This window comes from Plutella xylostella, chromosome 5 (assembly GCF_932276165.1).
Source record: "Plutella xylostella chromosome 5, ilPluXylo3.1, whole genome shotgun sequence".
Classification (NCBI taxonomy): Eukaryota; Metazoa; Arthropoda; class Insecta; order Lepidoptera; family Plutellidae; genus Plutella; species Plutella xylostella.
The window spans coordinates 3,498,160-3,510,083 of NC_063985.1; the positions used below are offsets into that span (position 1 = coordinate 3,498,160).

Here is an 11,924-nt window from a genome sequence, read left to right on the forward strand (position 1 = left end):
AGAAAAAAAAACAAAGCAAGGGATGGGATAACAGTTGGGCTGTGCTATCGATTCGATTTGACTCGATTATTATTATTTTTTTATTGACCCTTAAAGTACCATAAAATAATCGAAGAGTTCTCTAGCGCCAATCATGACGATTTTTTAAAGCCTCTTGCTCCTAGTGGTTGTAGAGATGTACCTAATAAAATATTGGTTGATGAAACAAAAACAATGAATCTCAGAATAATAACTGTCTACAAATAATGTGTCAGATATATGTCAGTCACACAGATTATATTATTATTAAAGTTCGATCGAGCAACGTGATTTGTTGTTGTGTTTATTTTAGTTTGCAGAATATAAAAACCAAACAAAATGCCTAAAATTAAAGCCGAAAAGAAAAGCAGAGTTCACAATGAAATAGCCAAACAAGGTACACGAAGTTTTTCTATAAATATGTTTTGAGGTTATGTTTATAATGGTACTTTTGGAATAATATCTTTGTGATCCTTCAACTTTTGCTAACAATTTTGTTCTTGATTTACAGGTATTCAGTTCAATAAAGACTTTGGCCAGCACATCTTGAAGAATCCTCTCATCATTACTTCTATGTTAAATAAATCTGGACTCAGGCCTACTGATGTGGCCCTTGAGATAGGTCCAGGTACTGGTAACATGACTGTGCAGATGTTAGAAAAAGTTAAAAAAGTAATCGCGTGTGAAATCGATACTCGGTAAGTTTCAGGTTGACCATTAATTTCTTTTCAATCTTTGCTGTTGTAACTTCAAGCATAATATAAGCATATACCTCTGTGATACAGCTCTTAAAAGTATATTATTTCAGGTTGGTCGCTGAGCTTCAAAAGAGAGTACAGGGAACACCATTTCAGTCAAAACTACAGATCCTCGTGGGGGATGTCCTAAAAACAGAGTTGCCTTTCTTTGACATATGTGTTGCTAACATCCCATACCAGATAAGTTCCCCACTGGTGTTCAAACTGCTGCTGCACAGACCATTCTTCAGATGTGCAGTGCTCATGTTCCAGAAGGAATTTGCACAGAGACTGGTGGCCAAGCCTGGAGACAAGTTATACTGCAGACTGTCAATAAACACACAACTGCTGGCTCGAGTTGACATGTTGATGCAGGTAAGAATAAGAGAATATTACATTGATCATCATTGTACAGTTGCCAATGATCCATTACAAAAAACAAACAAAGCAGACTGATTTTTTTCACTTATTATTCAAACCTTTTTTTAATTTATAATGCAAAATAGTGTTGATTACAATTGACACACCTTTTTCTACTTCCAGGTTGGCAAAAACAACTTTAGACCTCCACCCAAAGTGGAGTCAAGTGTGGTGAGGATAGAGCCCAGGAACCCTCCCCCTCCCATCAACTTTGTTGAGTGGGACGGCCTCACGAGAATAGCATTTGTGAGGAAAAACAAAACACTGTCTGCTGCCTTCAAACATGCCACCACCATGACAGCCTTAGAGAAAAACTACAGGGTTCACTGTTCTTTGCACAATAAGGTAATTTCCATAAAAACTAACCATTTTAAGAACAAAAATGAGAATAACATCAAGGACCTTTATTTTAGTGATTTAATATGATAAATCTAGCCCTCCAACCACCACTTAAGCCACCCTGTTTATGTGCTTGAAATATAACATACAGAAGATTGAGCTTTAATTCATTCATTGACAAGTTAATAATATTTTACTTTGTTTTAGGAAATACCTGAAGACTTCAGTATCAAAGAAAAAGTGCATGAAATCCTGCTAAATGCTGAAGCAGACCAGATGAGGGCCAGGACTATGGATGTGGATGACTTTATGAAGTTGTTGCATGCATTTAATGCAGAAGGAATACACTTTGCATAATTTAATGTCTGGTTTTATTTACTACCATAAATTATAACAGAACCATTACAGGAAATCCACAAGCATATTTTACACTGACTGTAGATGTGTGATTGAATTTGTACAATAACTACAGTTTACAGAATATGTTTAGATAGGAGAGCTCTTAAATCCTCTTTCAGCATAGTCTGAGTCTGTCTTTGTAGATTTGAATGGATAACCAGGCTGCCCGGGAAGCACTGTGGGCTTGGTCCTGAGTATTCTCCAACCACCCTTCTTAGTCCAATCCTGTAAATTGAAAAAAAATGTAAATAACACTTACTTTGTATCATAGGTATAACTAAATTTTATGTAGTAAAAATACTTACATTCCCATTGTACTTGAAATAGTAAGTGGTGGCTAGCACACCAAATCCAAGTAAAATCATTTTCCCGGTCAGGTATCTGTACACTTGGGCTCGTTCTTGACCCTAAAACCAGAAATAATATAATAAATAATTATGAAAACGTAAACAAGAGGTTATAGTGTTATGTAATTAAGCTCACCAGCATTGGAGTCAATTTGTTGAAGAGTACGTCAAGAGGCTTGCGGTAGAAGCGGCGGATGGGGTTGGTGCGTTCCTTCCAGTACTCTTCAACGTGAACAGGCTCGTTGGGAGCCAAGATCTGATCTTTCAACCACTGCTTCCTCCAAGCTCTTTCAGCATCGGTCATTCCTATACATCTTTCACGTTCATGGACCACACGGCCCGCAATGGACATAGGCTTCACGCCTGCTGTTTGGGCCATGATTGAATCAAAGCACAAGGCACAGGTCAATCAGAAACTATGGAAATAAAACTAAAAATATGCAAAAATCTTCACGGAAAATCAACATCCAATAAATGACAGTGACAGGTATGATTTGACAGCTACATGTTCAAAATACACAGATGAAAAAAATGTGCCCCATTGTCCTTATTCTGAGTATATATTTTTTTTATTTGATTTGAGCAGCAATGTACAGCGATTTTACTATCGCTTTGCAATCGATATGTCCCCGTGAATAAGGCTACAAATTTCATTCATTCATTTCTTGAGTGAAGTTATTTTTTTATTTCATTCATTCATATTTTTTCCTTGTGATTTGATTACATTTTATTACGGTATCAATAAATTACTTTTCTTATTTAAAAAGTGCTATTCGTGAGTAATTATGCCGAGGTATCACAAAGTGGAAATTAACAAAACAGAATGGATCGTGCCAGAAAGATATCAAGCGCTTACTCCTGTAGGTTCTGGCGCCTATGGGCAAGTTTGGTAAGTGATTTTAGGCTTTATTTATGGACGAAAGCCAATTTCTAATGATGCACCATCAATAGCACCATTGGTATCTTGTTCACTATTTATACCTTGCCTTATTGGTGTTTTATAGCATACTTCTAGCAGCATACCTTCTGTCCATTGCACTGCGTAGGCGTAACAGGTTTGGCAATACATTCTATGTTGATTTGTGACTTGTTTTTGCATTCCAGCTCATCTGTTGACACCCTGCATAATATGAAAGTGGCTATCAAGAAGTTGGCCCGGCCGTTTCAATCAGCTGTTCACGCTAAGAGGACCTACCGTGAACTCCGCATGTTGAAGCACATGAACCATGAGAATATAATAGGTGAGACTACATACCTTATATTTGCAATAAAGACATGTGCAGCATGCCAATATTGTCATGTTGTTAAGTACTTTAAATTTAATTATTCATGCACACATAAACAAACATCTATTTATTTCTATTTATAATACAGCTCTAAACTTACCCTTCCAGGTTTACTAGATGTGTTTACACCTGAGAAGTGTCTGGAAGACTTCCAGCAGGTGTACCTGGTGACGCACCTCATGGGGGCAGATCTAAACAACATAGTCCGCACTCAGAAGCTGTCTGACGACCATGTGCAGTTCCTGGTCTATCAGATACTGCGGGGCCTCAAGTACATTCACTCAGCAGGGATTATTCATAGGGTAAGAAGTTTGTTTAAAGCTATGCTCCAACTTTGCCTAATAATATGTTTATGAGGTTTTGGTATGGGCATCCCGAAATAAGGTTTCTTAATTAGTCCTAGAGTAACAGTAAAAAGATCATTTAGGTTACAAGATCATCCATCTGAGGTGCCTGGGTGCCTGCCTTTGTCATTATATGTTAGATTTCAGAACATTATTTATAACTTGAACTCATTGTATGTATCTTTCAGGATTTGAAACCATCAAATATAGCTGTGAATGAAGATTGTGAACTAAAAATCCTCGACTTTGGTTTAGCGCGACCAACTGAAAACGAAATGACAGGATATGTTGCCACAAGGTAAATGCACATTCTAATTTACATAGCAATTAGTGGTTTTTAGTTGATCGTTAAAATTCTGCAACTAATGTGTTTGCAATCAGGTGGTACAGAGCACCGGAGATCATGCTGAACTGGATGCACTACAACCAGACGGTGGACATCTGGTCCGTGGGCTGCATCATGGCTGAGCTCCTCACTGGCAGGACTCTGTTCCCGGGCACAGACCGTATCCTTTTACATTGATGTTGTCTTCTTCCTAGATTTGATGCACTATCTTCACTATATTGGTTGCCAAAATAAACCCATGTGGTAATGGAAGTTTAATATTCACTGTTTAGATACTGTAGCCCCACATAAGTCTAGGAGTTGTTGCTACCAACTTTAGATGAATTTCCTTCAATCACAATCATTTCCTATCAGTAGATTTGCTAGTTTTGCGTAAGTTGCCATTCTGGTTTAAATCCACTCTTGGTAATAATATGTAACATTGGTATTTCATTGTAGTGACTTATAGTAACTTTATAACTATACTATGTATAAAAAAATCATGGACATAAAGATTCCTGATAAGATTAGGTTTTTATAGCTGTAGCAAACTTACAAAAAACAAATGAAATACAAATAATGGGAAGATTTACTCTCAAGCATGCCATCCTTTTGTATTCCACTCATTCATCATAATGAGTATCCATCTTTATTTTTAAGTGACTCATACAAAAAGCAATAGTTGAACATATTGCTATTTTCATGGTTTTCATTGTACCTTAATTGACGAGACAGATATCCATCAACTAAACTTGATAATGGAGGTGCTCGGTACACCGAGCCAAGAGTTTATGCAGAAAATATCGTCTGAATCTGTAAGTAAACTTCAGAAGAATGTAACATAGACTAGAACTGTACATAATAATATCTCCATATTCTCCATACATTTTGCTGTACAATGGGCTTATTGATTTGTAATAAATATTCTAAATTCTGAAGTCCCTCCTAACACAATATTTTTGTCGAGACCTCTTAACATTGACATGGAGTACCTATTTAATACTCCTTTAATCTTGCGTAAACTTGACTGTTTGGGTTAGTCATTATATTTAAAATTAGCTTTTTTAACATGCTTTGATTGTAACCTGCTTATGTTTAATGTTGTCCTGTCTTTACATGGCTTGTATGAGTTTGGTGCTTGTAACCTTAACGTTTGTGCGTTCAGATATTGATCATCTTACGAGGATATTATTCTTGTGTGGCAACCCCACGCAAGAAACCATAGACAAAATAAGTAGCGAAGAGGTAAGGTTTTAACAAAAAATATTTATTAATTACAATAAATTTATCATTAATACAATGCTACTCTCCACGTTTTGACCTCAAAAAGATAAAACAGTAATACCTACTAATGTGCAGAATCTACTTACTGTAGCATACCTATAACATCGTTATAAATATTTACTACTGATATTTATATCATTTTGAACTCTTAGGTAGGTAAGTATATCCATTATGTCTTGCAACTTTTCAAATTAGCAATGAAAAGTTTATATATTATGGGATAAGTATTTATCTATGCCTTATGCCTGGATTCTCTGCAGCAAAGCACTGGGTTAGCAGTCATGCTAATTGTTGTAATTGTCAGTACCTATGTGTCTTTATGGGTGTTTTGCAGGTGTTAGTAATCGCGAGTACTCTGAGTAATCCGAGACGTAAAAAAGAGGGATAAACAAGATAACACCAGGGCTAATAGCACGGGGCGCATTTAAGACGTGACATAAGTTTTGGATCGCGCTCACTCACATAGCGCAACTTTTGTCACGTCTTAGATGCACCCCGCACTAGCCCTTCAGGATCAGGATGTTAAAAAAGGGTTTATTATGCCGAAAAGAAGGACTGAGCGGGTCATTCGTGAAAAAATATTTGCTTCTCTATATAATATTTGTCGGTTACGAGACTTTAATTTTACTTAATTTAAACTACGAAGTCGGAGACTAACACTAAAGTTCAGAATGACCCCTTATTCTACACTATACTACTTTTACAACACTGTATACAACCGCGACCTCTCATGCTAGAACAATCCTCCACCCTCACATTCCGGTTGCAGGCACGCAACTACATCCAGTCGCTGCCGTCGCTGCGCCGGCGCGACTTCCGCGAGGTGTTCCGCGGCGCCAACCCGCTCGCCGTCAACCTGCTCGAGCTCATGCTGGAGCTGGACGCCGACAAGTTAGTATTGTATAGGACTGACGCTGACATTGTGAATCACTAGAAGTAGTGTCTGAATCACAACTATAAAGTTGGAATCTGAGCCACTCTGTATGCGAGAAAATGTAAATATTCTAGTTTTCGACAAACTATAAAACCTGTACTATAGTGTACGACTGTTGGCCGATAATAATATTAACAAATAATGAACCCCTCAGACGCATCACGGCGGAGCAGGCGCTAGCGCACGAGTACCTGGCGCAGTACGCGGACCCGACAGACGAGCCCGCCTCCGCGCCCTACGACCAGAGCTTCGAGGACATGGACCTGCCCGTCGACAAGTGGAAGGGTATGTGGGGACTTCTCACACACGGTCGTCAGACCCCAAACTAGGTATAGCCGGGAGGGGTATCGGACTGCTGATATATCTACAAAGATAGGTACTGTAGGTGATGGACGAGGAAAGCAATAAAAACACAATATTTTTGGGAGTGCAAAACGGAGCGCGCGCGACATCAACTTGAACATGGCGGAAGTGCTTGCCGCTCGCGGGGTTCTCAAGATGGCCGCTTTGCAAAAGCGCGGCTAATTTAAATTTGGAACAAAATACGATCTCGAGTGCGCTCGTATTTATTTAAGACATAGAACAACGCGGACTCGGGTGTACCCTCGGGAAGCGTCATAGCGATCTTTCTTGGTACAAAAAAGTCTGCCATTTTTTGCGGGGGGAAATTTTACCGTTTACCATGATTATGTCTCATGGGACATATCATTATGAGTTTTAATTCACAGCAATAAGGGTTACGTGAAGTGACATTTAATAATGAACACAGTGTCTTCATTTTTCTTGCCAATGGATGTAACAATTATCGATAAAAGTTATCGATGAATTCGAGAACATGGGTTAGAAATACTAATTTCAAATTAATTAGGTATAGTTAAATTTAATTAGGAATGATTAATAAACGAAGTCACCCGCTTTTCGCTGTACATTTATACTCACGTGATAGGTCGCGAGCCGTATCGCCGTTTTTGAATGAGTACAATGCACTGAAGTTGTCGCGTAAGTGGGCAACCCGACGGTCAGATGCTTTCAAGCCGCCCCTTCGGGCGGCCTCTGACTAGGCTTAACGACTGCTGCCGAAGCAGCAACCGGGACCCACGGCTTAACGTCCCGTCCGAAGCACGGAAGCGTCCAGAAAAGAACCATTTGAAATCGGTAACTCATGCTGTACCTACCAATGGCTGACCCTGTCAGTTGTTGCTTAACCTCAGTGATCAGTTACGATTACTGAAGCCAATTCGACTACGGACGCTTCCAACTATGACCTTTTTTGTCGATTAATACATATCTACATACCGGTACATTACTATTGCATTTTTTTGACAGTGGTTGCTAGGAAACAGCTAATAACAATAAACTATGACCAAATCTGTGATCAAATCCGGAATCCGGATATTCTATGAATTGAAGCTGTCATTTTAGTATGTAAACAAATCATTTTCTATGAAACGAACGCTTTGCCAAGTAGATTGAGTCTAGTGAAAATTGAGACTGCAAGTAGTTTTTATAAATCGGTGGGCCTTTCTGGCCTACCACCCCGCCAGAGGGGAACGTCTGCCTATTTCGTCTCCAGACCATTCATACTCAATGATTTAAGATATTAAATCAAAACAATTACATAGGTACACGTAGGTACCTAAATAGGGCATTTTCAATGCAAGTAAGTAGATAAATATTATAGGTACAAATAGTTTAGAACAATAGTTATTTGTTATGTAGTGCGTCGCCTACAGGTATATACATAGATACATAGGTAGGTATATTATCAGAGCTTCGAGGACATGGACCTGCCCGTCGACAAGTGGAAGGGTATGTTGGGACTTGTCATGCACGGCCATTCGACCCCGAACTAGGTAGAGCCGGGAGGGGTATCGGACTGCTGATATATCTACAAAGATAGGTACATACATAGATACGTATGTAGGTATATTATCAGAGCTTCGAGGACATGGACCTGCTCGTCGACAAGTGGAAGGGTATGTGGGGACATCTCGTGCACGGCCATCCGACCCCAAACTATATCCCATTCCACGGGGAAAGACATCTGACAGAACCCTTAATACATTCGAATAAGGGTAGCTTTGTTTGTATCAGATGTCTTTCCCCGTACCTTTAATATGGGACTGCTGATATATATCAACAAAGATAGGTACATACATAGATACATATTATCACCCAAGACCCGAGTACAAATATTTACCCCGACCGAGAATAGTAGCTCCGTTCAACAGAGAAAGTTCACAATAAAAAATGTTCAGAATGAAGATCTTAGTCATGCCTCGTGAAGGCTTATGCTTATATAGGAATATAGGCGCTACAACTTCAGCAACCACTGCAGAAAGGCTATCTTCGTAAACAGGCGTACGCGTTATCTCGCTTATTTATAGACTATACACCAATTGTCGATTACCCCAGTTACCTCGTTACGGTGGTCAATTTATAGATAAACTATTGAAATCATGATGGCTGTTATTTATCTATGCACTTAATTTGCATATCCCATCATGAAAAAAAGGATAGTTTAATGGGGTATCAGTGTCAGTCCATTTGATTTAGGTATCTAATATTAAGTATCTGATAACATATCTGACACACTTTATGACGAGTATATGCAAACAAATAAGGGGTTTAGCGCATTTCATATTCAGATTCCATGTAGATAGCGTGGACCAGATTTCCTGAAACAAATCTATAGATACTTTTATAAACCTTCGCTCTACTTAGGCACACTGCGTCCAAGTACATCTTACATACTCCAAATTACCTACCTACTTAACATTTTAATCATCAAGTTACCAAACATTTGAAAGTACATATAAGTGCACATACAAGGAACATAGTAATTCCTTACTAACTATCCGGTAAGTTTATCTGACTGGCTAATCCACGGTCCACACGGTATTAGTTTTTGGACACACTAAGAACCCAAAAATGGGGCATGTAGAAGCAAAAGACGCTATATCTTGTTTCACGAGGAGAGACATCTGACAGAACCCTTATTACATTCGACTTAGGGTAGTTTTTGTTTGTTTCAGATGTCTTTCCCCGTGGAATGAAAATATTTAATTTTATCTACCAAGTTTTCAAAAATAGTCTAAATAGATTTTCAGAGAGTATACAAAAGCAGTCAAAAAGGCTAATAAAAAAAACTTTTCTGTTTCAGAGCTGGTGTGGAAAGAGACGGTAGAGTTCAAGCCGCACCCGCAGCACATGAACACCGTCGTGGAGAACCCCTCCTAACTCAGCACCACGCCTGTACTGCCGGCAGCTTCATAAGCTTACACTTATGTACCTTGTCACACTCACAAACATCCTATCATGAACCAGAAATAAGTCTGCAAAAGATAAACTGGTCACACTGAAAAATTTCTTTGATACAACGTCATTACTCTTTGCATTTTTCGTTTTGAGCAGTTTATATCTTACGGAGACTTATCCTGGGTAAAATATAGATGGTTTGTTGGTTGATAAGGTACAAAAGTGTATAGCTACATATGAAGCTGGCCGTGCCACGCTATAATACGTAACGACGTAGTGTAGTGATTGCCTTTGTGGCAACTTAGTGGTTGTTCCCCATGTTTGTAAACTCTGACCGGTACTAGTTGGTGTCAAACGGATGTAAAGTAAGAGAAAATTAAATTTTGAACACGTTTGTCATGTGTGTAAGTATAATTTTTGTTTTAACGTGTGATTTTTCTATCTATTGTGGGTAATCGAACTAAGATATTTGGTATGCATAGCTACTGCGATTTCACTATAGTCATTCATCCAGTGCATCGTTTCATGTTTCTTCTCTGTCGCATTGAAGCGCTCTTACTTTTACCATAAGCACAACATGTCTTTGTTACATGCTTTCAATATTTTCTTAAATATTGTTTTCTCTGCGTTTGACATTCATTTGATTCTACTGGCACCGGTTTGATAAATAGGTAATAGAGGGGTTTTATCGGTTTTTAATATTGTTTTACCAATACATATTATATATTTTAATGGATTTATGATTTAATCAACTTTTGTTAAATATTTTAATCCAAATGCAATATTCGTTTATGAAACGTGCGAGAACGCAGATAAATTAGTTTTTTTTATGTTGGAGAAAGATATTTGTACTTATTTATTTATTCTCTGAAATTATTGTCGTTTATGAATTGATAAAATATTGAATTGCAAAAATGCATTTTTGTACCTACAAAATATTATTTAGGTATTTGCTTATTTGCCATATTGTTGTTGTGAACAATTTGATTTGATTTGTTGCTTGATGCACAGGTGCTAGAAATTAGGATGTAATAAGATAAAATAAAAAGTATTTTTGTAGTTGGTTCAACATTGGGGGACTTGTTTGATAAAAATAGATTTTGCATATTATATACAATATGATCATTACTATTGAATTTATATGTGATGCTGCCATAATTATGTTTGAAAAGATTTAATAGCGCCACCTATAATGGCAGTTTCTGCAAATTACCAACCTCGCTGAAAAACTATAGGTATCATTTTTAAGCCTACGGGGAATGTCCAGACTCTCCTGTGTGAAAAAAGCTGCCCTAGGGTGCCCTAGAACGTGCCTAGAACCGTCCATAGTGTGATGTGTATCTAATTCAGGTATTATTTGCTCATTTCTTAGATACAACTTTCTTACAACTTCCTCGGCCTTTGGTGGCTAATATTATGTATCAGGTGTTATACAATATTTATAACCACATGAATACTTATTGATCGATATTTAAAAAAAAACTGTATTATACAACGTGTGTGAAACACAATAAATATGATAATATCTAGTAATTATAAACAGTTTTAAAAGTATTAATACCTATACTTAAATACACAACAGTACCTATATTTTATTTATGTGTGTTTCCTTACATCTCTTACCACAACACATAAACTTAAGTAGATTCGTGTACAATTACTTTGTACAACCTACCATTTAACTTTAGGAATTATATTTTAATGCTTAAGTTCATAACGAAATAAATCAACGTTTATTTGTATAAGTTTGTTGATTTGTAAGAGTTTAGTACCTAATTTTAAAAATATACATGAAAATAACATTTGAAGTTTTATTTTTCTCATAGAAGTCGTCAGTCGTCCTTTAGATTTAGATAAAACGCATTTAGTACACCTACGCATTCCTATTCACAAATTACAATGGGCATGTAGGTACTTACGTTCCGCAGATATTTCGCTACCGCAGTAGTTCCGTAGAGGCTCGCTGCCCATACGAATGCGTAGATTAGGTACTTAAACAAAATGCTAACTATATAGGCCCATAGACCCGCCAATAAAATTGAAAAAGTGGTGGCCGTTGTTTTTGTAGTCGTGAGTACTACATGAGCACTTTTTTAATTCATGAAGATATTACTTAGGTATATAAGAACGCATTGCATGGAATCGAATGTAGCCAATATCATACTTTCATGTTATATCAGAGTAAGTAGAAATAGATGGCAATAACTAACATTGAGAGAACTTCTCTGTCTTG

General features: G+C 37.6%; 3 protein-coding genes across 4 annotated transcripts; 2 read left to right on the plus strand and 1 right to left on the minus strand.

Moving 5' to 3' along the window:
- Positions 1–254: 254 nt before the first annotated feature.
- Positions 255–1,876, plus strand: LOC105391711 (probable dimethyladenosine transferase). Its single transcript, XM_011563246.3, has 5 exons — positions 255–415; positions 530–716; positions 827–1,130; positions 1,299–1,520; positions 1,722–1,876. The coding sequence occupies exons 1-5, from the start codon at positions 358–360 to the stop codon at positions 1,869–1,871; spliced, it is 921 nt and encodes a 306-aa protein (XP_011561548.2). The 5' UTR covers positions 255–357; the 3' UTR covers positions 1,872–1,876.
- LOC105391704 lies at positions 1,869–2,750 on the minus strand. Its single transcript, XM_011563233.3, has 3 exons — positions 2,397–2,750; positions 2,219–2,320; positions 1,869–2,138 (listed from the first exon to the last, which is right to left on the minus strand). The coding sequence occupies exons 1-3, from the start codon at positions 2,637–2,639 to the stop codon at positions 2,001–2,003; spliced, it is 483 nt and encodes a 160-aa protein (XP_011561535.3). The 5' UTR covers positions 2,640–2,750; the 3' UTR covers positions 1,869–2,000.
- Positions 2,751–2,940: 190 nt separating this feature from the next.
- Positions 2,941–11,493, plus strand: LOC105391720 (mitogen-activated protein kinase p38b). 2 transcript variants are annotated; one of them, XM_011563257.3, is made up of 9 exons: positions 2,941–3,149; positions 3,365–3,501; positions 3,655–3,848; positions 4,079–4,188; positions 4,272–4,396; positions 4,951–5,030; positions 6,269–6,390; positions 6,588–6,718; positions 9,597–11,493. In XM_011563257.3, the coding sequence occupies exons 1-9, from the start codon at positions 3,046–3,048 to the stop codon at positions 9,671–9,673; spliced, it is 1,080 nt and encodes a 359-aa protein (XP_011561559.1). In that variant the 5' UTR covers positions 2,941–3,045; the 3' UTR covers positions 9,674–11,493. The 2 variants fall into 2 exon arrangements, with proteins under 2 accessions (XP_011561559.1, XP_011561568.1); XM_011563266.3 differs by lacking the exon at positions 4,951–5,030 and adding an exon at positions 5,381–5,460 and having other exon boundaries at positions 2,942–3,149.
- The last annotated feature ends 431 nt before the right edge of the window (positions 11,494–11,924 follow it).

Excerpts from the sequence above, each read along its gene's own strand:
- LOC105391711 (XM_011563246.3), top strand. The coding sequence starts at position 358 with ATGCCTAAAATTAAAGCCGAAAAGAAAAGCAGAGTTCACAATGAAATA. Across the intron at positions 416-529 it reads CAATGAAATAGCCAAACAAG|GTATTCAGTTCAATAAAGAC; the intron begins GTACACGAAGTT and ends CTTGATTTACAG. Across the intron at positions 1,521-1,721 it reads ACTGTTCTTTGCACAATAAG|GAAATACCTGAAGACTTCAG; the intron begins GTAATTTCCATA and ends ACTTTGTTTTAG.
- LOC105391704 (XM_011563233.3), bottom strand. The coding sequence starts at position 2,639 with ATGGCCCAAACAGCAGGCGTGAAGCCTATGTCCATTGCGGGCCGTGTG. Across the intron at positions 2,321-2,396 it reads ACAAATTGACTCCAATGCTG|GGTCAAGAACGAGCCCAAGT; the intron begins GTGAGCTTAATT and ends TTCTGGTTTTAG. Across the intron at positions 2,139-2,218 it reads ATTTCAAGTACAATGGGAAT|GATTGGACTAAGAAGGGTGG; the intron begins GTAAGTATTTTT and ends TTCAATTTACAG.
- LOC105391720 (XM_011563257.3), top strand. The coding sequence starts at position 3,046 with ATGCCGAGGTATCACAAAGTGGAAATTAACAAAACAGAATGGATCGTG. Across the intron at positions 3,849-4,078 it reads CAGCAGGGATTATTCATAGG|GATTTGAAACCATCAAATAT; the intron begins GTAAGAAGTTTG and ends TGTATCTTTCAG. Across the intron at positions 4,189-4,271 it reads ACAGGATATGTTGCCACAAG|GTGGTACAGAGCACCGGAGA; the intron begins GTAAATGCACAT and ends GTTTGCAATCAG.